The 25,559-nt window shown below is 40.7% G+C and overlaps 1 protein-coding gene across 3 annotated transcripts in view; it reads left to right on the top strand.

Moving 5' to 3' along the window:
- Positions 1-1,854: 1,854 nt before the first annotated feature.
- sbf1 (SET binding factor 1) overlaps positions 1,855-25,559 on the top strand; it is a 45,378-nt gene continuing 21,673 nt past the window's right edge. Inside the window, exons 1-11 of one of the 3 annotated variants that reach the window (XM_061762345.1) lie at positions 1,855-2,099; positions 15,982-16,073; positions 16,892-17,029; positions 17,129-17,257; positions 17,977-18,087; positions 19,169-19,246; positions 21,563-21,592; positions 23,652-23,757; positions 24,222-24,354; positions 24,433-24,541; positions 25,231-25,344. In XM_061762345.1, coding sequence (XP_061618329.1) covers positions 2,045-2,099; positions 15,982-16,073; positions 16,892-17,029; positions 17,129-17,257; positions 17,977-18,087; positions 19,169-19,246; positions 21,563-21,592; positions 23,652-23,757; positions 24,222-24,354; positions 24,433-24,541; positions 25,231-25,344 — 1,095 coding nt within the window. In that variant the 5' untranslated portion in view covers positions 1,855-2,044. Of the gene's footprint in view, positions 2,100-3,845; positions 3,874-4,554; positions 4,645-15,981; positions 16,074-16,891; positions 17,030-17,128; positions 17,258-17,976; positions 18,088-19,168; positions 19,247-21,562; positions 21,593-23,651; positions 23,758-24,221; positions 24,355-24,432; positions 24,542-25,230; positions 25,345-25,559 lie in introns of those variants that run through there. The other 2 variants (XM_061762346.1, XM_061762347.1) reach the window with 2 other exon arrangements.

Raw genomic sequence — 25,559 nt, 5'->3', positions numbered from 1 at the left:
CAATTTGAAAAGTAATAATAAAACACAAAATAAATAAGTTACATTCAAAAATTACTTTCAATTATTTTTGTTTTGTTTGTGTTTTTTACTTTAAAACAGTATCGGAAGCTTCATTTAGGTATAGGAGAGGCTGGTTCTTGCTGAAGTATAAATGGAAGTCACGTTAAAAGCTATTCATTGATTATATTTAATCAATCCCTTGAATTTGAATAATCCCAATACCAAGACATTTAGGATGATTGTTTGCATCCACGTTTGTGGGAAAAATTCATGGAGGACCACAAAGACACAAAACCATGATCTAAACCCAATTGAACATCTTATCCAACATCATTTTCAGTTGCTGTTGATGTAAGGGCAATGTTCCCAAATATTTTTAGGCATCATTACAACATGTGGGTACATGAGGAACGTAAGTTTGTATATAGGGAAGACGACGTAATTACTCTGTGTACTGTACAGCATAGTCGTCCTGGGGGCGTTTGTGTTGCTCTCATCTTTCTCACCCTTTCTCTGCCTCTGGCAATTACTCGAGTGCAGCAGCTCAAGGTTGAGATAAAGTGCAAATATCACAACCCGAGCCTGACCTCCCCGTGACTTTGTGAAAATAGCAATCTCCCGACAGCGTCGTTTTCGGTCAACTCTCAGGCGACTTGTGTGAGAAACTTGTCATGGAGTGTAAGGAAAACAAATAAAGAAAGGAACATGTCATGCGTGGGCCTTTTTTTAACTAGAGGGTGATAAGGACTTTGGGTCACAGGTGATAGCGCAGGAAGTGTTGGAATTCTCTTGAGCGTGCGGCGGCGCTGACAGCCAAGGACACGCCATGCGGATGTGGACCATCAGGACTTCCTCTCGTTCCATTGAAACGTTATCCGCCTATCTACAGTGACACGACCATTAGGTCAAGGGTTCCTCTCCTACCTGACTTTGCATAATTGAGATTTTTTATAGGTAAATGCTTGTGTTTTGTTCTCCGAAACAAAATGTAAAAGCCAAAAGGTAAGCAGCACCTTTGGCGCCATCGTGTGGCATTAATGTGCCAAGTAATTATGGTTGAAGTGAGTGAAGTTTTTTATGGGGGGGGGGTCGTCAGTTACGATGGGATCGTTATTTGTGTAACACAGTAAAGGAATTGCTCCAGCTTGAGAATATGGCTCACTTGAGACAGGGCCGCCATCTCAAAACGGGCTAATTTCAGCAAGATCCTTGGAATGTTTTGATAAAAGCATGCCGCAGACATGTTACACACATAGGAACACATAGGAACTGTTTTTAATATGTAAAAAAAAAAAAATTTAAATCGCATATTGTCTCCCTTAAAAAAAAAATCTGAAAAATAGGTTTGCAAAGCTAGCATGTAGCCACCTAGCATCAGGACCAAGTCCGATATCCCAAGTTTTGACAGCTTGAGAAAATTTAAGAAAATGAATTATTAATAAGCTTGCTTAAATAAGTTCAGCTTTTTTTTTTCTTTTCTGCGTGCCCAGCCACATCTGCGCTTATTAATTGACAATTGGAAATCGGCGGCTTGTTGATGAAGTGCTGCCTCCGTGAGAGAAAATCCAATCCACGTACTCGCCATTGGCCCAGCAGTCGTACATGGTGACTCATTGGCTAACTTGCATGAGACAGGGCCGCCCTGTCAAACCAGACTCATTTCAGCAGGACAAAACAGGGTGTGAAAGGATCTGTAATTCTTGATCCTTGGGATATTTCAGTGGAAGCGTGCCAGAGAGTTTTAGAATATTAAAACACATGGGAACCGTTTTCTTTAGTTTTTTTTTTTTTTAATTAATATGTTTCCTAAATGAATTATGAAGGTTCATAACGAAAGCGGCCCCTCCCTGGAAGTCTAGAGTGCGCAGACTCGCTGCTTTCGGCTGTCAGGGAAGGCAGACTGACAGTATGGCGGCGGGGTACAGCTGGAAGGATGCTACCGTTGCCTGCGATGTGTCCGTCGCCGGCAGGACGTAAATGGACCATTGACGGCGCCCAGAGAAGAGGAATAAGCGCGAGAGGCCCGTCGCCGTGAACGCCCGCCATGGCCAGGCTCGCCGACTACTTTGTGGTGGTCGGTTACGACCTCGACAAGCGAGGTGGGTGCTGCTGTTAGCCGCCTAGCATCAGCGGCCTATTATTAGCTTCGGGGCAACAGTAGGCGGGGATGGGCCGGGGCGCCAATCACGGCTCGCCGACTCCGGTTTCTGTCGGCCGGCTTCTCGCGTCGACTTTACACCGAGGACTCACTGGGTCCACGGGATTAGTGTGCTTAGTTCCTCGCCAACCTAACAGTTTCTCTTCGGCATTTTTGGCAGTGGCACGTTTAAAATTCCTCTCTTAACCCCTAGTTGTTAGCCATTAATACAGATCTAACGTCAAGCTGTCTCCCAGTGTTGACAGTAAACTTAAAGTAGGAGCTAATGGTAGCCGGGGACTGGCTGATGGTTCGGCTGCGACCCAAAACAGATTTAATGACTTGCGTTAATGCAACGTATTGCATTCAGTTTTAATTGAACCGTCAGTGTTTTGGTGGCGGGGCTCCATGCACCCGGTCCCCCTAGAAACGCCCAAAGCTCCTCAGATTTGTGCAAACTGCAAATCGATGTTATTCCCTTGGCTCCGTGGCTGATTGTTGTGTGTTTTATGTGGATTAACCCAGATGGATTTGGCCCCCTCAGTTGCCCCCCTTCTCCTTTACGTTGTTGGGGACCTTGTTTGGACCGTTATCTGACAACCCCCCCACTTCACCCCCCCACTTCACCCTGAGCCCTGGCCTAGATCCGTGCAGCATAATGACTCGTTTAATCATGAAATATTCAGCCCGCCTATCCACTGGAAGCATACAGCTTGCAACGTGGTACACTCCAGTCCGCCTATGATTTATTCACAGTTGGCAAATTGCAAGCTCTGTGCTAAAAGCTGCCCGTCTATCTTCACGGCGCAGTTTTTTGTTTTTTGCAAGCCTGAAGGTACTTTTTTAGAATCTTGAATTTTTAGCAGTGAAGTCTGCTTCGATGCAGGATGTCATTACGTGGACAATGCGAACACTGCAGAAACTCCCCTTCCTGTTGAACGGAGCCGGAGTTGCAACTCCCAACAGTGAAGCAGGCCCTTTAAAATCATCTGGAAGCCAAACATGCTGAGAGATTTTAATGAATCACCACAGCCCGAGTCTTGGAAAGCCAAACACGTTCAGTGCCATGATGACCGACGATTGATTTCAGTGGACGAGACCGGGAGTTGAGCCTACTTGTGGGGTTGACGGCGGAGAAAGCGAGGTGGTAAACACCTCAAGATGCCGCAGTGAAAAGTCCAGATCACTATTGACAGTGGTCGAAGTTAACAGCTGATCAAAACTGAAGACAGTGTCGTTTGCAATATGAGTATATGAAAAATGAAAGTCATTGAGTCAAAAAGTGGAATAAAATGGCTCATAGGAAAGTAGTAATTTGTATTTTCTCCGAACTATGCCACACATTGCCAGATGTGGCATCTGTAAAGCTGACGTTTTCATCATAACTTTAAAGACAAAGTAAATATATCAGTATCCAGTTGAATGACATCAATGGATCATTAATTTAACAAACACATAATTTGGATGTTCTTGTAATATCTCACATAGCAATACTGTATTTCCTCAAATAATTTATGCGTGACACCCACTTGAATAAAGAAACGCCGCACCACAAATATTTTTTTAATTCCTCTCATCTCAGGAAACTGTTGGTGCTCCAATTACTACCCTTTCTGCAAAGTGTGACCATCAACAAACCAAAAGAATTGTCTTGAAAGCCTTACCACGAGTAAGACACCTGGTACTTTCTGCAGTTGAGTAACTAACCCCCCCAGGCCACTACATGAGGCAACATGGTAATTAAAATGTACCCTTCATTTAATGAGAGACCGTACTGCTTATATATTGATGTAAAATTATTTTAAATTTAGTAAAATACATGTTAAAGAATGATGAATAAATACAGTATTATTTTATTAAAATAAGTCCATACAGTATAATGTAATAAAAGAATATTAAATATATGAGGTCCAGGCCGTGTTGTAATAATGAATAATATGTACTATTAATGGAACCAATGCACATTGAGTCAACTGTTTCATACGATAAGAAAATGCATTTGTAAACAAATGAACGTTTGTTTTCGTACTTGAATTGATTTTCTCTCATTTCCTATATGTGTGAAAATAGCAACAAACCTAGAATGAACTGGTCCTCGATCATAAGAATACCAGGAATTCCGTGTTTCCTTTGGAGTCTAAATATTTCATGCATCCTGCTTGTGTCTGTGTGTGTGTGTGATCGTGTGTGTCACTCGGCAAAAGGAATGTTTTGCAGGCCTGGGCAGTGAAAGGTAGGCTTACGTCACAGCCACTGACGTGACCGACTCTCGCTCTGCCAAAATCTTATAGGTAGATCTCATTTTGAGCCAAGATGGTGCCTGCGTGGAGGCCGGTGTCCCGTCGCTGCCGGGGTGTGGTTCTCATAGCAAAGGGGTCTCTCGAGAAACTGCATAACGTGTCATTGTGTTTTGACAGCGGAGGCCGCCGAGCCGGCAGCCAATCGCGCGTGCGGGCCGAAACCCAAACAGGAAATGGGGAGCGAACCTTGGAGACTTTTTTTCGAATGTACGTTCACTAGAAATATATGTATGCACAAAGCTACCATACACAGATCTACATACAGTGCATTAAATACCTTCTTGAACAGGTTTTGGCGAAGTATGGTCTGTGTGCCACATGTGCCACAGTAATTCAATCTTGTCACCAGTCCTATAATATTCGTTACATTAGTTTAGCGGATTTTCAAACAATTTTTTTTTTACATTCACTTTTTGTTCATTTTTAATTTATCAATGGTTTTCTGTAAATGATGTAATAAAAGGACTTAGCAAAAGAAATACATGTAAAAATGTTTATTTAAAAGGGTTAAGTCATTATAATTAGGAAATAATACTCAAAAATTTCTGAATTATTAATTTCACATTAAATTTCCCATATGTCTTTTGCATACACATTTTCAATATTTTTTTCCAATCATCAGAATCAGAATCATCTTTATTTGCCAAGTATGTCCAAAACACACAAGGAATTTGTCTCCGGTAGTTGGAGCCGCTCTAGTACAACAGACAGTCAATTTACAGAACACTTTGGAGACATAAAGACATCGATGAATGAATGATTCTGTGCATATAAAAAGCCGACACACCCCTATTCAAATGTCATGTTAATGTGAGGTAAACAAATGAGACCAAGATAAATTGACCATGAAGGTGACCGTTAACCTGTACAACTCAACTGGGGAAACTGAACACAGTTTTAAGAGGGTTTGCACATTTGTCTAACCACATTATCTCAGTTGATTTTCTACTTCCCCTCTTGAAAATATATATTTTTTTGAGTTTAGTTGTACAGGTTATTGGTCACATTAATGATGAAAAATGTTTTGAAATGTTCTACCTTGGTCTCATTTGAACAGGAGTGTGTAAACGTTTTGTGTCCATTGTATGTCCATTTTTAAATTGAGATGTGGCCTGTGAACACAAAACTTTGGCCACCCCTGATCTAGACTATTCAATTACGCACATTATGTTGCACTCTTGAATGAATTGAATTGAGATTTCACACAGATACCCTGAATACACTTTTACACAGACTGCATCCCACGACTAATACAACCTCCAAAAGCTGAATATTGTCTGGTTGAATGCATCCGCCCAGTCTGTGAACCGTGAAAAAGAAAAAAAAAATACATGCACGACAATGTTCAAGTGGTAAGAGGGGGACTGTATGAATTATGTAATATATCACAAGTCATGTTCAATTTGAAAGATGCTGTAATGTTAAATTAACCTTGACAATAATGGAATGTACTCAAACCCTTAACATTTTTCCTCCATTTTGATGAATTTGATTTCAGGGATGTTGGCGTTACCGCTCTGTTGTTTTTGATACGGTGTCTCGACTCACCGTCTTTTTTAGGTGACCTTTTTGCTTTTCCCCTGACACACAGTAAAGCAGTAGAATTTGGATGCAGATTTGGGCCTTTGTTGTATTATTGATAGATTACAGTGAACTTGCAGCACAGTGACTAATTTAGGTCATGCTCGCAACAGCGTGAAATAACAAGCAAAAAGATCAGCATGGGGCGAATTCTCAGGGGAAACACATCTCGCCGTCTTAGCAAGATGAGGCAAACGCTGACTATGAAAAACCATAATTATTTTTTCTATGTTTATTGGTTTTTTTTCATTTTGGGGTGAAATTTACTCTGCGATTAGCCACCTTCGCAAGTAGTATAAGAGGCAGAATATAGGGAGCAGGTGTCCAGTAACACACACTTCTCCCATCCTGTTGTGTTGAAAGTAGTTGTTAATGACTAACTCTTAACTTTTCCCACCTGACTGAGTCTTCTGTTACGGCCCTGATTCGGGATGAAATGGTTAATGATAAATGGTGATAACGTTTCAAACCATCACTTTAACCTTTTTTTTTTTTATTGTGATTATCGTTTATGCTGTATTTCGCGTCTCTCCAAGTTAGCAGCCAGTTGTGCTCCATTTTGTGTTTTGTTTGTGCTGCATAATTCACTTTTTAGTCTTTTTCCTGTTTACATTCTTGCGATAGTTATCGTTAATACTGCATTTACCGTCTCTCAAAGTTAACGGCCAGTTATGCTCCATTTTGTGTTTATTTGTTCTCCTTTATTCACCTGTTAGTCTTCCTGTTGACGTTATTGTATTTGTGTTTTTACTTATTTTAGCAATGTTGTGACAATACCGATAACTGTGAAAATTTTGGCCACTTTAATCGTGCTATTAAATTTTAATACCGTTTCATCTGGAGCTTAGATGCTGCAATTGTACGGGATCTGTGTGTAAAAAGAAGCTTCTTGTGCTGCCAACAGTGCCTGCCTGTGGGCAGCCACTTCCTCCAGTGCCTCCAGAGCAGGGCTGCAGCCTTTCAGGCCCTCCTGAAATAACCCCCACAATCTGCCTTTCATGGGGGGGACAAGAGGGACTGTGGTACACTCGATGCTTGTGTGCGTTGGCTGCTCACCCGTCGGCTACTCGAATGGCTTTGTGTTTGGTCGGTTACTGTGGTAACGTTAACCCCACTTTGGACTGTGGGTTTGCGATGAGTGCTCGGCGCATACTGACCAGTAAGGGCTCGATATTTCTGATAAACTGCTGTTTTTTTTTCCCCCCGCACCTTGCTTCGCAAAAACCTCTCTCTCTGTGCAGATAGTTCTAAGCCTGTTTTGTGATTTAAAAGAAAAAAAACAGGAAAAAAACAGATGTAAAACAAGACAATGAGGCAGATGCACAAAAGGCAAAGGAAAACAAAATGAAGAATAAAGAATAAGCTAGATCAGTAAATCTTTATTAGTAAATAGATACCTTTACTTACAAGTTTAATTCGTTCCGGGACCACATTTGTAACTCGAAACACTCGTATCTCAAATATTTCCCCATTAAAATAAATGGAAATGCCATTAAATCTTACCGGGGCCACAAAAATAAAAAAATAGCATTATACAGCATTGTATTTTATAAAAACATACTTTAATAACATGATTAAATAGAATGTAAAGAATTAAACAGTTTGTGCATCGTGATTTCATGCATTCATTCAATGGGCATCGTGTATTTAATGTGTGTGCTTTGGTTACCACGGCGGCAATATAATGCATACCGACATACTCCACGCAGATTTGATTATGAAACACAGAAGAATACCGTCGCATCTAAGTTGCAGTAATATTAGTCGTGTTTCCGTATCGGATAAAGAATATCTGCCTGGGAGTATTTTTATATTGTCTGTGTGCATGTGTTGCTACTGTTTGTGTTCTAAGTTGTTTGAAGGTTCAATAGTACTGCAGTATCGATGCTAGTCACGTTCACCTGTCTATAGCGTCTCCCATTTTGTTTTAGCATTTAGCTGGTGGACTTGACTCGTAAGGCAAATTTATGTGGTTGGGTAAAATACACACCATGTAATTCTCTTAATTAACAAAAAAAAAAAAAAAGCACAAAAAAAAATGGTATTGTGAAAAATTTGCCTCGTGGCACGTCATTGTCGGATGTGGGAAACCTCAGTTATCTCTGTCCATTACATCAACCCGTCTTCTATGTTCAAAGCTTGTTTTTCATGAGGTAAATGAAGGCCCTCGGGCCCCAACGCTTGCGCTCATTCCTACAACGCAGATGCGGAGGAGAGGGGGCTGCTGCGTTTGTTTCCGGGGGCTAGGCGACGTACATGCATTTCCTCCCACGTCGTCTTCACACATGCACCCGCGGCCTGGAGACAGCCTCTGTTGCCTGCACATATTGTGCTAATTATAAGCAAAGGTTGTGTTGGAGCATGTGAGGGTGTGTGGCTAAGAAAACATGATGTGACCCCCCCCCCCCGGAGTGAGGGGAATTCTTCTTAAAGCACCAGCCCAACTATTTCTAGGTTGTACTAAACCTCTAGTGACTGTGGCCACTAGTGGTACATGAACAACACTTTTGAGAATCACTGAACTAACACAGTCAATGCAAAACTTGTTAAATTCAGTGGACCCTTGGACCTAAAACATTAGGGCAATCCAAGGAGGCTTTCAGTCTTTGATTTGTTTAGCTATTGAAAACATTTTCCAGATTCCAGGGGTTTCACCAATTAAAAGTCATTGTAAATCTTGACAATCGTGTATGTTTTGAGTAACATTTTGGCATAGTTAATCGAATTTAACTGTACAAGTAAACAACATGGTGTAAAATGTACTTGGTTGATATACAGTTTTGCCACTAATGTTCAGTTTCAGATTATGTTTTCCCCATTACCCTTGTAAGACTCTACATGCTCATAAAAAACACTGCCAACAAGCACTTGAAAAAATTCTGATTGGAGCGATTGATTTTTGGAGGGATTTCCGGACTATTTTACCTTATATTTTCAGTCAGATTTCAAGTCGAATCCTTCAATTTCCATAGTTCTGCGTAGTCATTTTTTCCATTTTATTTAAAACTGGCTTTTTTGAGTGCTCTACAGAAGGCTAAAATTGGTGCTGATATAGCACTACATCTGTCTCTCTTGTCATACATAATATGCTTTTCTAAATGAATGCATTTTGCCCATTAGATATGGCTTCTTAGCACTGAAGATGTTTTGTGCTCCGTAAATGTGAGGAGCATAAAAATACTCTAAACATAGGGTGTAATTTTATGCCCAAGGGGTGTTGTTGGGGATGCCCCCCCTCTGGTGTTGATGGCTTCCCTGGAATCTAAAGAATTTCTTTAACTCCTCTTTAGACAAAGGCTGAGTCAGTAGTGCGCTGGTTAAGTCTTTTGGCGCTCAAGGGTCGTTCGGGTCCCCAAGGGATGAATGTGGCGCGTCCAAGGCGGTTTTTGATTTGAATATAGCGAGTGGGGTTGTCAGGGTATGTTCTGGCCAACCTTATGGTCTTGGTTAAAAAAGACAGCCCCTCCTATTCATTGAATCCACCCAGTGCTGTGATGCACTGGGGAGTCAGCGTAGAGGCATGCAGTAAAACCGAAATGCCTGTTGAAAAATTTTAGCAGATTTGTGAGGCAACCCATGCATTCTATATAGTGCTTCGGAGGTCTTGAACAGTGACATTTTCCTCCAAATTATGGTCGAAGCATTCCCATTGCACACAGACGTACGGCTTTGTAAGTACCTCCGAACCAACTACGGTTAAGTTTTGAGTCAAAACCTTGATCTTATTTGATCAAAGATACTTTTTCTCAAATTTTGTAAGGGATTTTTTAGCTGGTAGGTTTTCTACTACAATGAGCCTGACTCAGTCTTACTGTTTTTAGTCTCATGACTACAGTTCACATGGTTAGTCATGGGATTTATTTACTTATCTGACGGAAGATTATAGATTGGAAATTTTAAATGGCCTCTACATCAAATCTGTCTGCCAGTCCCCCCCCACACTGGGCGGATTTCTAATCTCATGGATTAAGTTCTGATCAAACGGATCAGAATTTACTCATAGGTTCTAGTTAGATGTTGTTGTACTTTATTTACAATAGAACTAGCTGAAGATTATTCCCCTTCCCCCTAAACAGCTCCATAGATTTTTATTTTTAAGTTATTCAGATATACAGTCCCCTTTGGATGATTTGAAGTCAGGGAAATGTGATCACAATGTGATGTAAGTCTGGTTGGTGTCCTCTGCAGAGCTGCATTATTAAAACTATTTGGCACTGTAATATGTCATACTATCAGAATGAATATTAAGGGTCATTCCCAGTGTTTTGAGATTTTTTTTACATTTTTTTATGCGGCTGTGTTTTTCAAAGCTCTTACTACATGTTTTTTTTTCTCAAGGAGCGGGTTGAATTAAGACAACAATTCCAGTTGTTCAATTTGAATAACCGCTTAGCTAAATCATTCCCTGCTACCCATCACTGAACACTTAGAAACATCCTCCATTAGAAGGGAAGGACGCTCTCAGAAAGCCACACTCATGTTATGAATAATCAGTCCCTGGTAGCGCACGCTCTGATGTCTGTTTTAATCAAATTCCAAATTCACAAATCCTTGAATGAACTCTGGTGTGAAAGTATGCAAGTAACCCTTGCAGTCCAGTCCTGCTGTTTCTGCGTTTAGTCTTTCCTCTCCTGAAAGACCATTTCATTTTTGTTTTGGTCGATCCGGTAGAGGGGGAGGGGCCCATTTGTTAGGAAGGATGTGCTGAAGTGCTTTTGCACAAAGAGACTGTTTTACATTGTCTCCTGGTTGGCAATATTGTGAGATGGAGTTTTTATTAATTTTTTTCCTGCTGCCATCCGTTTGGTTTCTAAATGTGAGCCTCACTGTGCTTCTAGGGTTTTCAGTCATTTCTTCATGCATATCTGAAGGGGTCAAGGAGTGAGGTTTACCACTGTAGCAGCACTGCTTGCCATCATCACACATTGGCAAAAGATCTTAATCGAGTGGCGTGAGGGTGTTGATTTCAGTCAACCAGGATCCCTTAACATCACTTCTGCATGAATTATGACAACCTCAAAGCAACCAAGTGTTTTTATTAAGCTTTCAAAATGGAATTATTTAACAAAATAATGGCTGTTTGTTGAGGGAGGGATGTTGTATGGATCATGGAAGAATTCTTTATTTGTATAAATTTATTTGGGATGCACTGGCAGCCTCCCACTTTTTCTTTTGCCTGATATTTAGTGATGATAATTAACAAAGCCATTATGTCTTCCAATTGTGATGAAAATGTGTTTAATTTGAACCAAATATAGTTCCAAAAGATGCTCAAAACTCAGTTCTTGTTGGAACTGCTTGTGAAGCAGTGTTGGCGCTGATACTGGTGTCGGGATTGGAGCATCTCTAATTTTTATGTTTATTGTAAGCATTTCACTAATTGTCTTTGATCGACCATGGGGAAATAGGATGGAAGTGTAGGGTGTTCAGAACTCCTCTTTCGATTCCAGTGTCGTATTTGGCAGCACAAGGCTGCTCGTTGGAGTTGCTTTTGCATGGATGTAGCTCAGCTTCCCAGAGCTGAAGCCATATTGTTCTTCTTTAGACTGCACGATTGCATCCAAGCAGTGCACATTTGCTTTCAGTTAGGCTTTCCACCTCATTTTGTACACACGTTCGGATCCCTGCACACATTCAACATGCAATCCTCAAAAGAGTCGCCATGGAAACTGCCTATTGTCGCGTCACTGTGGTTTTGAAGCCCTCGAAACCAGAAGTTGCGGTCTGGGTTCAGACACAGTCAAGTCACACACATTCCACAGAATGAGCTACACAATCCTTTCAACTAACGACTATTGCTCAGCGATCACACGACCAGTCCCCATCCTGTGTCAGAGTTTGTCTGCTATTAGTCATCTGCGTGTGGAGTCATGTGGGCTCTGATATACACACAGTCCAGCTGTCTATCCACTTCCCCAGACAGTTATTCTATTGGGTTGCCTCACCACCCGGTTGCATGATGATGATAAATTTTGCTTGATCTTGGTGATTCCAAAGACTTCAGCCGTCGAGGAAAGGCACTTCCTAAACATGCCCACTGATAGCTGAACTGAATACCGTGATTGTGCCTTGTGTCTCCACGCTGGGAAAACTCCGGTCTTCCACAGACAAAAGAGCAGAAACACACTTTTCAATTCATGAAAATGAGAGTGTGCTTCAGTGTCTAGACCAGTGGCGGCCAATCAATTTAACCAAACGGGTTGCGTGAGAAACTGGTACAGTTGTGGCGAGTCCCACCAATAAACTGAGTGCTAATCTGCTTAATATGAATTTTGTTTCGATAACAGCAATAAATTGGATTATGAAATGATTCTATCATAGGTATTGATGTGACAGTTGATCATTATGTACCGTAATACCACATAACACGTTATTTCAAGTGTTATTGCATTTTTTTGTATAGTCTGGTTGCTTAATTAGTCATAGTCTACCTGCATTTTCTGACGTTTGTCTTTAAAAATTATGTATGTATGTGTAATTGTGGCCTTAATTTAGCAGTCTGGTCAAGACTCAAGTCATTTGAGGAAATAAGTTGAATGGAACCTTATAACTTGAGCTCCATTTTTCCCAAAGAAACCAGTGGAAGTTGTAAAACCTTGCAGCGTTTGCAGACGTAACACATGATGTCAGTGCTACCTCCAAGTATTTGTGGGACTTCTCCAAAACCTTTGGTTGGTTTCCACTCGGGCTCGGGCTCGCCCTTTTAAATCCCGATTCATTGTTCGTGTTGACAATAACGAATGAGTTCTGAATCATAATCGAATTGTTATTCCTTGTACCATTCTGAAATAAAGAGATGTCATAGTTCAACTCATAAAAAGTTCAATTTGATTATTTTAAATCTATCTATTGAATCATAAAGAGAGTACGCTGGTGTGTTTTGACTGCCGCTTCTCCATCCCAAAAAGTATTTCTTTTTAGTATGAAATGGCTGATTTTGACCAGGATCCCTCTCTGTACGGCGGCCAAAGTTAGAACCAAGGTTTTTTTTTCCCCCGTCTTGGTTCGGTAAAATGCATGAATCCACGCTGCCTGATCCAGCTACCTCGTTTCTTTCCTGCCAGCTTGCTCGCCGGCTAGCTCTTGTCGTCTGATACGCTGTGGTGGCTTGGACAACTTTCTGCCACGGTCGCCGTCTGCCACGAACATCCGTGCATCTCCTCGGCTATCGGATGTCTCCTTCCGCGGAGATCTTCCTCTCAGTTAAGGGCTGCGGCTATTCGCATCCATGATCAACTGGAAGAACGAACTACTAACTGTGCACATGCGAATGCGGTTGAAGCGGCAGCAGCAAGTACCAAGCTTCTCAAGTGCCGTTTCCTCCTGGCCCCGGAGGCCGCATGGTTGATCCTGCTAGTAGCGTATGCTTGGCTCAAAGATTATGCAAGTCTAAATACACAAAGACATGTACAGTGACACTGCGAATGGCTCATTAAATCAGGTATTGATCCTTTTGATCGCTCTGTCGTTACTTGGACAACTATGGCAATTCAAGAGCTAATGTATCAGCTACTGAACTTTGACGATCCTGCCATTTTTGTCTCTGTGCGTGTACATCCCGACCGGAAGTTCACATGCCACTTATCAACGAACGCAAAATTGCTGTGTGCGTAGAGCCCATTGCGGACTGTTAGCCTCTAGTTTTCTGCTATGACAGCTCAATGGTTTGCTGGCGAGCTGCCACTGTGTCTGGGCTATTAATGGGAAACACCGTGGCTGCCGTTTACTAGCAGTGTTTTGAGTTTTATTTTGTTTTCCCTTTCGTGAATTATGTGCTGTTTATTGAAACACTGTAGCCCCTCTTTCATGATGAGTTCTAAATATAGATTGTTGGCAAAATGAGATTTCATGGGGTGTGAAAACTTGGATTTTCACCAAACCACGACCTGACAGTGATCTTGTTGATTTAGTTTGACTGTTGACAGTTTTGAAATGCATATTACCGCCATCATAGTTTACAGAATTTAATTGGAGCAGCGCCATTCTGAACATCCAGGATGTGCAAACCGTGGGTCGCAGTTGTGTGGGCTTGTCAGTCTAAATTGATAGACTGACCTGCCAAAAGCAACCAACGGAGGGCAATCAAAATTCAACCCTGCACTTTTTTCTGTATGTGGCGTCGACTAAATTGGAATATGTGGGGAAATGACGCAGTTTTCAGTGTTTACATTGTGAGACAATGATTCAGCTGAGAGACGAGACCCGTAATATTTCGTTGGACCCTGCTATTGTTTCAATTTTATATTTGGTTGGTCCCTGCTATTGTTTCAATTTTATATTTGGTTGGTCCCTGCTATTGTTTCAATTTTATAACACGAGAGAAAAGGGAACCTCAGCGCTTGTGGAGTCTAAATCGAGGGAAACTCATTGTTTCCTCCCTATAACATTTCTGAAGATAGTGACTGCAAATAAAATAAATGATCAGTCGGATCGATGATTCAGATATATCCTCAAATGTAAAATATCCTCAATACAGCTCAGACAGAGTGGAGAGGGTCTTTTGGGGTGACTTTGTGTTGATGATTCGGTGTCCCTTTTGTGACATTTCATTGTTAAGTAAAGCTTGTGCTTTGACTGTCATTGTTTCTGATAATGGTCCCGGTGCAACCGTCCCTTGAGTATTCACTTAATAATAGTTCACTTGGGAGAGGGGATGACTTGAGGATTGCGTTGTGTGGTTTAGTGGCTGGCCTACTTTGTGTATTGTTTGTTGTCGCTCCAGCAGGCCCACTGGCTCCGTTGTTTTTCAAACATCATAATTTATCCGAACATTGGATCGTCTGTTATACGCTTTTCTGTGCGTTGTATTGGGAAGGATGAAGTCGATACTCCACACAGATAAATGCCGCTACTGTATTTAGACGCATGCCGGGTTTCCGATAGAACTAAGCTGAAAGACTGGCTTGTGGCGGTTACATAAGTTGGCCGGTTTTGTGCCATTGTGTCGCTTCCATGAGCCGGACCCCAGCGGGGCCTCATTAATCAGCAGCCGCAAATGCCAATTTTACATATTGATACTATACCATATGATATACAGTAGTGCTTTGACTTAAGAGTTTAAAGGCCCATTAAAGTGACCAAAAAAATTGACACACCACAGAGAAGAGTATTGTTATCAAGTCTCCCAAATTAGAATGAATAAAAAAATGTCATCGCCAAGTATTTGCAATCAGGCTTCAAATGGTCAAGAAGTGAGATGTTCTTTCAATTTTCAGAAGCTGTGGGTGTGTCTCTGAAGGCTCTGAAAGCCCAGCCCCACGGAACTTTCAGCTGTCTATCAAATTGCATTTGTCGTGCTGATGTGTCCCGCCTTGAGCGCAGGCCACAGCAGCGCGGTGCACCACGGTTCCTCTGGATTATTATTTTTTTCTCCTCCCCACCCCACGTCGCCTCGGCGGTGGGGCGAAATCGTGGTAGAAATGAACCTCTGTATATATCTATTCTGTATACACAAGGGAATAGCTGGTCTGGTTGTGTCAGAAATCCATTTAAATCCATTGTCTGATGCAGCTGTTCCACGGCACTCATTATTGACATGTTTCTATTTGCACAACAATTTCCAGCATCGAGTCAATGCCTAATGGGTGGTGTAAACCAATACTTCTTGATCCCAAAGGAAAAACTGGTCAAACAGATTTGTCATCACCGCATCATTTTAACAGTTCCGTTCGTTTAGGCTATTACTGTGCCTTAGTGTTGGATGCTATGGAATTGTACACCATTCCATTTTCCTGCAGTGTCTCATTTTCTTGCTTCCCTTAGTCACCTCTTGAATAAAAACTTAAAATTTCAGTGTTGTCTCTAGGTAAGTCATATTTGTTTCATTGATATACAGTTTATTTTTGAAAACCATTTGATTTCAACATTTGAGGCTTTGAAAACGAATGGGTTGATATATCAAAAACAAACGATCGTCTGAACAAGGACTGACCTCTGTATCGCTTCCTCTTCTTTCCCCTGTAGTGGAAGGCGAAGGTGAGGGTCAAGGTCGCATTCTCCAGCGGTTTCCTGAGAAAGACTGGGAGGACAGCCCGTTCCCACAAGGCGTAGAGCTGGTGAGTGAACATCTGAAGACGCACGTTCCTCTACTGTAATGGCCAGAACAGGAAGGACACTCAGCTCTATCAATGTCTGCGATATTGCACGATGGATCATTTTTATGACCAACTGTTAAAGTTCCAAAGTCTTCAAACTTAGATCTTGTTATAATTCCAGTACCTACAGGAAGTAATGTAAAGTGAAATATTTTATATAATAATGTTTTAATCTGTGCATCCAACAACACTGCAATTCTGCTTAACGTTTGACACGATAGTGGCTCCGTGTAGCCTCTCGGTCGCTTGACAATGACAGACCCTGACCCTCGTAGTCCAGAAAGAAAAACGGTTGTAGTCTGAGATATGTTGTTTTTGTAGCAAGAAAACAGTTGTCCGTAAAATTCTGTATTTTCCCAAAATGTCAAGCTACTTAACAAAAATATTGGCCGTGATACACCTTGGACAAAAGCAGGCGGCTATTAGCAATGGTTTGCTGTGTGTGATGGTATTGATCACTACAATAACAATTCAATTTTCCTTGCAATTATTTGTATATTTATTGAGCCATATTTAGTGGTACCTTAACTTACGACTTCAATTCATCCCGTGATCAAGCTTGTGAATAAGTTTCAGCCGCTAAAAGACAAATGTTTTAATGTTTTTAATAAAGAAAAATAGCACTGTATTGTATAAAAACATAATATACATCAGTCAGCCATTCCGTGGTTGGTCTTTTAAGTGCAGATAAGAAACAGAAGTATTCTTTTAAATGCATTTCCACTGTTTGATAAGTGAGCCACTTACTTTGTTGTCCTTCATTTTATCCCCTCACACAGTTCTGCCAGCCGAGCGGTTGGCAGCTGGTCCCGGAGCGTCAGCCCGCCTCCTTCTTCGTTGCAGTTTTGACCGACATCAACTCCGAGCGTCACTACTGTGCCTGCTTCACATTCTGGGAGGGCCAGGACAACCTGCAGGTAAGAGAGTTTATTTAGGAATGTGGTGTTGTTCAATGTTTGAGGTTCAACCACGTGAGCAAAGTCACCATTTTTAATATCAATTTCCTTTGCGTTTAGTTGCAGAAGGCACCGGCAGGTGAAGTGGATGAGGTGGACGAGGAGCCAACTATCATCCAACCAGCTCAGGTCTTTGCCCCCAAGAGTCTTGTGCTGGTGTCTCGGTTGGACTACACTGATGTTTTCAGGGTAGGATGCATTTAATCTTAGCTAAAAACAAAAATGTTTTGATGGTATACAGATTTTTAATAAGTATAGCATTAAATACCATCAGTCATTACTACAGGCATCTTGAATCAACTGTTTTAGTAATATTGGTTGACCATTTGTTTCGTTATCATAGTTTCTTTAATACCTCAGCACAATTTATTTACAGAGCACTTTAAAAATTACTACAGCTGAAACAAAGTGCATAAAACACGATGATTTAACAACAATAAAAAACAATAAAACAGTAACAAAGTTAAAAACAAATAAGGCACTAAAATAAGGGCTCCAGTCTCATGCTGTGTTGAATGCCAAGGAATAAAAATGGGTTTTAATGCCAGTTTGAAAAGTGGACTGTTATGCACCGGGAGGTCCTGGATTGCTGTAATGCATTTTATTTTGGAGTCAGCCAGTCCTCCCTCAATCGTCTCCACTTGGTTGAAAAATGCTGCCGCTCTCCTCTTAACTGGATCACCTAAGAGGGAGCACATAACTCGTATTCTTGCTTCCCTCCACTGGCTGCCTGTACACTTTGGATTATTATTTTTTTAAGATTCTGCAATTTGTTTTCAAATCTCAAATTGGTCCCAGTTTACCTCTCTGTGGTGCTCCATCCCTATGCTCCTTAAAACAATACAAAACACTACCCTTTTAAACAAGTGACATTGTATATAGTTTTATTTCTGATGCATACTGTGCAGAACTGCCTGGCATTGGTCTACACCGTCCACGTAGATGGCCTTACTGTTCCCTTGGAGACGGTCATTGGAAATCTTCTCACGTGCGTCATCCCCATCGCTGGAGGCTCCCAGGTAACTGCCAACTCTGTTTTCACGACACCTTACTGCCTTAAAATAGTCAGAATGACTAAAAATAAAATATGCCACCACTCCTTATGCTAGAGCAAAGATATTGTGTCAGCTCTTTGCCTCTTTTTTGGTTTTCCCGCAACGTCGAATTGCAGTTTGATTTGTAGGCTGACGATTAGCAGTGCACCCTCTTCAGTAGTGGAAGCCTGTATTGTTTTGCCTCAAATTTTAACAGTCAGACTCACTTATCGTATCAGACATTTTACCATTCTTTGGTTTCATTTACAATCTCTTTTATTAGTGCGTGCATTCTGTATTTTGGGCTTGGTGGAAAAAAAAAAAAACTTGACTTTTATTTTCCAACAAAACTTTCCTATTTCTCTTATACAGAGTTCCTCCGCTATACCGCGGTTCATCCGAAACAATAGTTTTTAATGCCGTTTTTTACATTATGCTTACTTGCTATAATGCCCCCACATCTGGGAAAGGAAAGCCACAGGATATTTTCGAGACATGTTTATGGTTGCAATTTTTGGTGTGTATTCAAATATATTTACAATCTGTTTAAAACAAATAAGAGTTTTTAAAGTATGTGGTAGGGGTAAAACTACAACAAATGTTTTTATATGGTCTCTCAATATTGCGGCTTTTCACTCAGAACAGCAACCGTGGGCCACTGTACTCTATTTCAGCAAATAGTGGCCAGGTATATTAGTTGTTTATATGTATTTTACTAAAATCAATATTACCAGTATATTACAATTAGTAAGTGGAACTAAAGTGAAACACAAAATGTAAAGGACTGTTATGGAGAAATGCAGATAAACTAATATGTTGCAGAGCTTTCCGGAACATAAACATGGACACCTACAACATCTATTTAATGTCCCTTTTGCGAACAATAGCATTTGTGAACTGATATACTTACAGCTAATTAAGACCAGTAGGACTACTAATGGGAGTATGGAGCCTATTAAGTTATTTGAGGATATATTGAATCTCGGAATCGGTCTCCAGATGTTCTAACCCGTATGTCTCATATCTGTGACCCCCCCTACTGTACACTGGTTCCTCTCTGTTACAGATAATTGAGTCCCCAGTTTGTAGTTTAGACAAGGTTCCTCAGGTCCCGGCCTGTGACTGGCTGCTGGCCTGTCTCCAGGTAACGTTGTCGATCGACTAAGCTCCCTTCCAATCAAAGAGCCGGCACCATGTTGATTCTCTTCAAATGAAAAACTTTTTTTTAAGGAATGTGCCCTTTCTCGCAGTCATTTCAAATTGTTTGTGAATAATGGCACTAAAGCTTTTTTGTCTTTTGTTTGTGTTATGTGATCAAATAGTGTCCGCAGGATGTCGGTCATTGTTTGTCATCTTTGTTGCCTTTTATCATGATGATTTTGATGATGAGTGGCACATTCACGTATACGTTTTGATAACAAAATATGCACCACTCGCTCTAACCTCGGCCAGCCCGGTTGTAGTTTAGTTGCTAGGTGACCATATGGGATGGCAGATGGCTTCCTACAGGGCAGTCCGAATGGACGAATCGCATGTAATCAGTCTTAACACTTTGAATGCACATGTACAAACAAACATATGGCTGCGTAAGGCCAAACAAGGCCTCAACTCATTCTCTCGCATTTATTTTGTGAGAAATGTTGCTGCTTTATAGGCTTGCCCAATGCATCGTGTGTGCTCCACTGAAATAATCTCCTGTTGTTGCTGCCTGACAATGAATGATTTTTGAGTTACCAAGATAATCCTTTAAGACCATGTTTTACTCTCTATTATCATCCAAATGGAATCTAGGGTAGCATAATGATTTATTTGCAGTTTAAGTGGATGCTCTCTTTCTGCGAAAAGCAATGAAAAAAAAAAATCTCATCCAGGCAAGAGATGTGTGGCTTTACTGAGAAAATGAGGTATTATATTATATATAAAGTGGTTATTAGTGTGACATGTAGTGTTGGTGACTTTTCGTATCTGTTAAAGTTTGTCTCTTTGTTTTGGCTCTTTGTATACTGCGGCTCTATTTACTGTATGTGGTTTCAATCCTTTTCGAATCAAGAGATACCAGGGGTCCTCGGTCTCGACATACGCGATTTTCAAGGTTATGAATGGTTTACGTAGCGGCGTAAGAATATGCCGCTACAAGAAGACGCATGCTGTACGGGGTGTTTTTTTAATTGGATTTATATTTATGACCTTGAGGTGTTTTTCATACAAATATTTACTGTAATTATAACAGCACTATACAGTAAGCCCCTACTGTAGCGAAAACACACGAGTGAGTGATTGCCTCCCCAAAGGTTTTTATAATGATTGCCTCTATCGGTTCTCAAACGTTTTACACCAAGTACCACCTCAAAAAATACTTGGCTCACAGAGTGGTACTATAATGACCAACATTAAAATAAAGTAGCCTCGTCGGTCCAAGTGTTGATCGAAAACTAGAAGGTTTTATTCCGAAAAAAGTATATTTAATAATATTATTAGCCCCTGTAACGTCAAACGTCGTTTGAACGTGAAGATAGTGTTTAAATATTGGAAAACAAAAGAACTGTACTTAAATAACGAGTAAACAAGCAGTTCTTTAAGATGAAATACAATGTATTATACTTCAAAGTTAAATACAATTGAACTGTAAAAAGCTAAAGCCACATTAAAATCTGTTATTCTTTCATGTACTACTAAAGGGAGCCCAAGTACCACCATTAATACTCGTACCACACTTAGAGAATCACTGTCTAATATTATTAGTTGAAACTGTAAATATACCACAAACTAGAATTTCAAAACACTTAAATATTATTTCAAATTCATCTTATATTACCCTGAAAAATAAGTGGCTTACAGATTTTGAAAAATACTCTTTTGTAACGTCTTCGGCTAACAACCCAGGCTAAACTTAATTCCACCCTGACGTACAATGCCTGCATCTCATGGTGATGTTTCACATCAACATACTTCCTTGGCATCAATTAACTACTTTCGTATTTTAGAGGACTTTAGCGGCATCTTAGGGTGGTTCAGAAAGATCACAAAAACGCAGCTGGGGATAGGTTCCACTGAATAAAATACAACTAGGTGAATTTGTGACAGTGAATTGTGAATATCTGGGGATTACCGTACTCTGTAGGTTAGTGATAGACTATGACGCGTTCTAAGTGATGTAGCAATCCGGTTTATGTCGCCATTGTAGGTAAAGAACTTTTTCGTAAGATGAGAACCCCCTGTACATAATTGTAATTTTTACGTTGAACGGTGCTGCTTTGTTTTGTTTTTGCATTTTATTTGATGCATTTCGATGCTTCTTCATGTTTTATTTTGTTTTGGGGTTATCGCTTGATTTGACAAACTGTCATATCCGTACCAGGTTCATCTTATCCTATGGCCGCGGTCGGTTGTAATCTGTATGTTATTTTGTGGGTTACTTTTTGTGTGCTTCTCTTTCTCTCTCTGCTGGGTACTTGTGTAGCTGGGCCAGGAGGAGAGAGGGGACAGTTTGGTACGCCTGCTTGACTTTATTCTCCTCCACCTATTTCCCTCCGAAAATCAGGCCCACATGAAACCCTTTGCCAACAATCAATATGTGATCAACAGCTGATCATTTGCCATCACTTTTAACCTTTCTTGCATGTAGACTTGTCTAATTAACTGCCAAGATTCTCATTTACTTGACCAATTGCTCACATGGTCCCCCCCCTCATAATTTCATCTAATATCTAAGCCAGATGAAGAGAGTGTTGCATTTTTCTTCTAGAATTCAACTTCCACTTTAGTACTACACAAACAAGCCAAATTCATATTGCAGTTGTGATGGTTTTCCATCTTTTACTTGCCATTGATGAAAGTCGAGAAAAAAAGATGGAAGCACAATTGGAGACTGGAGTTTAATATATCTCATGATCAGTTGTTAGATCACAGTATTGCACGCATGTTGCTGTCGAAGCTATGGCTGCTCCTGCATCATGTTGTAATTTTTGCCCCTTCAGAAATCAGCGCACTTATAAACTGCTGTGCTGAACCTCTTTTACATATCACAGATGGCCTTTTTAAAGCTTTTCTTTTGTTTTCCTTTGACCAATACTTATTGTCATGCAGTCAACCGTTTACGACCACATTCATTTCTGACCAATCAGTTATAAAGTTAAATTGGTTCAAAGTCAAAGTCCTTCAATCAGCCAAGTTTCCACCAAGTGGTACAGTTAGTTTGATTTGCCACGGTATGGTTTAGACCTCAGATGTGACGATTATTTTCCTAACAGTGAGTGGTAAAGCGTTGTGTGTATTGTTCCATCCTACCATACATAACTGCACCATTGATGAGTTTGGCATTATCTTGACACTGGAAAACATGTACTCTTCGTACTGATCTGAGGCAATCGATAGACCAGTGGAATAACCAAAGCTATTTGGTTATTCCACTGCTCATTGACGTTGTTTTATTGAACTTTATTTTAAAATCGCCGTCAAGATCGATGGCATTTCTTTGCCAGTGAAATAAAAAGCTAACACTCTTTTACCATAAAAGACCTGAATGTTATTAATTTTGGACTTTTGCTCATTTATTTGAACCATTCTTTTTCTAGGGCAAAATGATTTAAGTGGTGAAGTACATTTATTTATTTTTTTTTAAAGGATAGGGTGCACCAATTTATTTTTGATTTCGTCTAATTCACAGAGGGTTAGCTCAAATACAAATAATTTCATAATTTGAAAATATGAATATAAGTACACAAACACAAAGTCATATCAAAATTCCAACAACATATTCCAACAGATATAGATTGAGTCTTGATTAAAAAATAAGTCATAAACAAAAACAATACCCAAAGATTCTTCTTCCCTTTATTTATTTATTCATTTGATATCGCTTAAGACTGCCCCCGTTTTGTGCAACTTGGATTTTATACTCACATTAACTGTTGTTATCCAGCCCGCAGGCTAATTGACATGGATAGCCTTGGCTGTCTGTCAAGAGCGTTGCTGTTCAAGTCCAAATCATTTATCTAGAATGAACATGCTGATTAAAAATACATTAAGCTATTAGGGATCGTATTTTAGCATGTTGCTGTTTGAGTAATACTAATGTTTTAACTTGTATAACAAGAGCAAGTTCAGGGAGTTTTGCTGTTTTATAATGGCACATTTTCGCCCGGTCGCGCTTCATGGCCTCAAACGAATCATCCTTGCATATCAAACCGTATCACGGCCAACTGTTCGAGGACAATGGAAAACTGTCCGAGCATTACACTTTCCATATCAGTGGGATCTCTGCCTTAAAGATCTATTGATACGGTGGCCCTGGTGTGGATTTACTGTGAAATCGGCGCGGAGCCCCGTCAACCTCAGTCCTCTTCGCGATCAGCTGGAATGGCTTGTTTGTCACGTACCTGCTAAGCTTCTGTAATGCTCCCCCTCTATTGTGCTGATTTACACTTCTCTGTTGAACCCACGCCACACTGCTGTTTCTGAAAAGGGACACGTGCCTTGTTTTTTTTCTAAATCCCCCCACATCCTCTTTTCACGGATCCTATTTCTTCTCGCCTCATCTTTGTCTGTAGCGGACCATCACATTAGGCGCTGGAGACCGGCAAGTTATCCAGACTCCCATCAACGACTCCCTACCCGTCAGCGGCAGCAGCGTGGCGCAGCTCTTCAGGCAGCTGGGTAGGGACAATTGTACCGTGGCAACAACACAACACCTATTCGCTTTCTCAACACAACATTTCCAGATTTTTATCTCGGGGCTTTGGTTTAGCTGCTTTATCAGGCGGTTTCTCTTCCGCCTTGACTTAAGGATGGCCCATCTTCTACACACGATGAGGAAAAAAATCACACACATAAGAACATTTATGTGTGTACCCCGCTTTTTTGTTTGTTTAGTTGATCCCCATTAGCTTTTGCCACATACAAAAGCTATTCCTTCTGGGGTTTTCTTTTGTTAAAGAAACAAGACAATGATCAAATGTGTTGACATGGAGTACTACTAAAAATGGCATGTAACAAAACAGTAAAAAAACAACATTATTTCACATAAAGAAAAAAAAACCCAAAATACTAATTTTGCATTGGATATGGGAATGCTGCCTGTCTCGGATTCCTAATGATCCCTGTACCCTGTTCTGCTCCAGGGATAGTCAATGTGCTGTATCTGTTCTGTGCCGCCCTTACGGAGCACAAGATCCTCTTCCTGTCAAGCAGTTACCAACGACTAACAGATGCCTGCCGGGGACTGTTGGCTATCATGTTCCCCCTCAAATACAGGTACTTGTCCAACTTAGCTCTGTGCCCCAAGCGTTGTGTATTGTATGTATATTACAACAATGTGCAATATCTCCGCAGCTTCACATATGTTCCCATCCTGCCTGGTAAACTCCTGGAGGTCCTGAGCACTCCCACTCCTTTTATAATCGGCGTCAACTCATTTTTCCGCTCTGAGACACAAGAACTGGTGGGTTGCTGTCACTCTAACATCATCATCTCCCTGCCATAGCTACCACCGTACATCTGCTTACCATGCCTACCCACTGAACCTACAGCAACACGCATCCCTCCAATACCTAATTCCATGCCTACCTACAATACCTATTTATTTACATACCAACATACATACAGTACAGCACTTGCCTTGCACTGCTAAATACAATACAACCGATGGTACCTGTATATCTGTAATTACATAGCGACCCACAGTATTCCCTGCTTACATAACTACCAATTTACCTACAATCCTTTTCGTCATGTTAACTCTCACTGAGCTTTATTCATTCCATCTGCTAATTCCCCCAGCCCGCGTGTACCAGTATTAGTGTATTCCATCAAATTGTGACTTTGGCTCAAAAAGAAATCATTAATAGCGGGGTAACATTGTACAGTCTAATCCCGTACTTCTAATAAATTCTCCAAAGTGGAGTAAATAAATGCCATCGGCCCATATTTGGGAAAATACTGTATACTAACCAACATGCATTATGTGTTGTTAATTTCACAGTCCATATTTTGAATGTTAACGTCGTATTATGGCAAGCTTGAAAATCAGTGTTGTTCTGTTACCAACATCCCCCGGAGACTGACATTAAATAAGTATTCAGTATTTGAAACTGAAAAATATTTATATTTTTTTCTGGTCTGTGTTTGTAGTTGGATGTCATCATCGCCGACCTGGACGGCGGCACCATCACCATGCCGGAGTGCGTTCACATCTCCCTGCTGCCTGAGCCGCTCCTCCAGCAGACTCAGACTGCACTCTCCATGGTAAGGGAATGTGTAAATATAAAAGACTCATGTTCAAATTATCGGGCACATTCATGTACGGTTGAAAAGTACCACGATACCTCGAGTCAAAAATGACACGATACCATGTGTTTTTATACCAGCATTTTAAGAGTGACATGGACAAAGCTGGCTGTAAACTCCTGTGTGTCTCCTCTGTGTCAAAAGTGGGCGGCACCTTTTTGAGTGTTTTTGCA

This window comes from Phyllopteryx taeniolatus, chromosome 22 (assembly GCF_024500385.1).
Source record: "Phyllopteryx taeniolatus isolate TA_2022b chromosome 22, UOR_Ptae_1.2, whole genome shotgun sequence".
NCBI lineage: Eukaryota > Metazoa > Chordata > Actinopteri > Syngnathiformes > Syngnathidae > Phyllopteryx > Phyllopteryx taeniolatus.
Note: the sequence above shows the minus strand (reverse complement) of the source record. Positions and strands in the feature narration are given on the sequence as shown.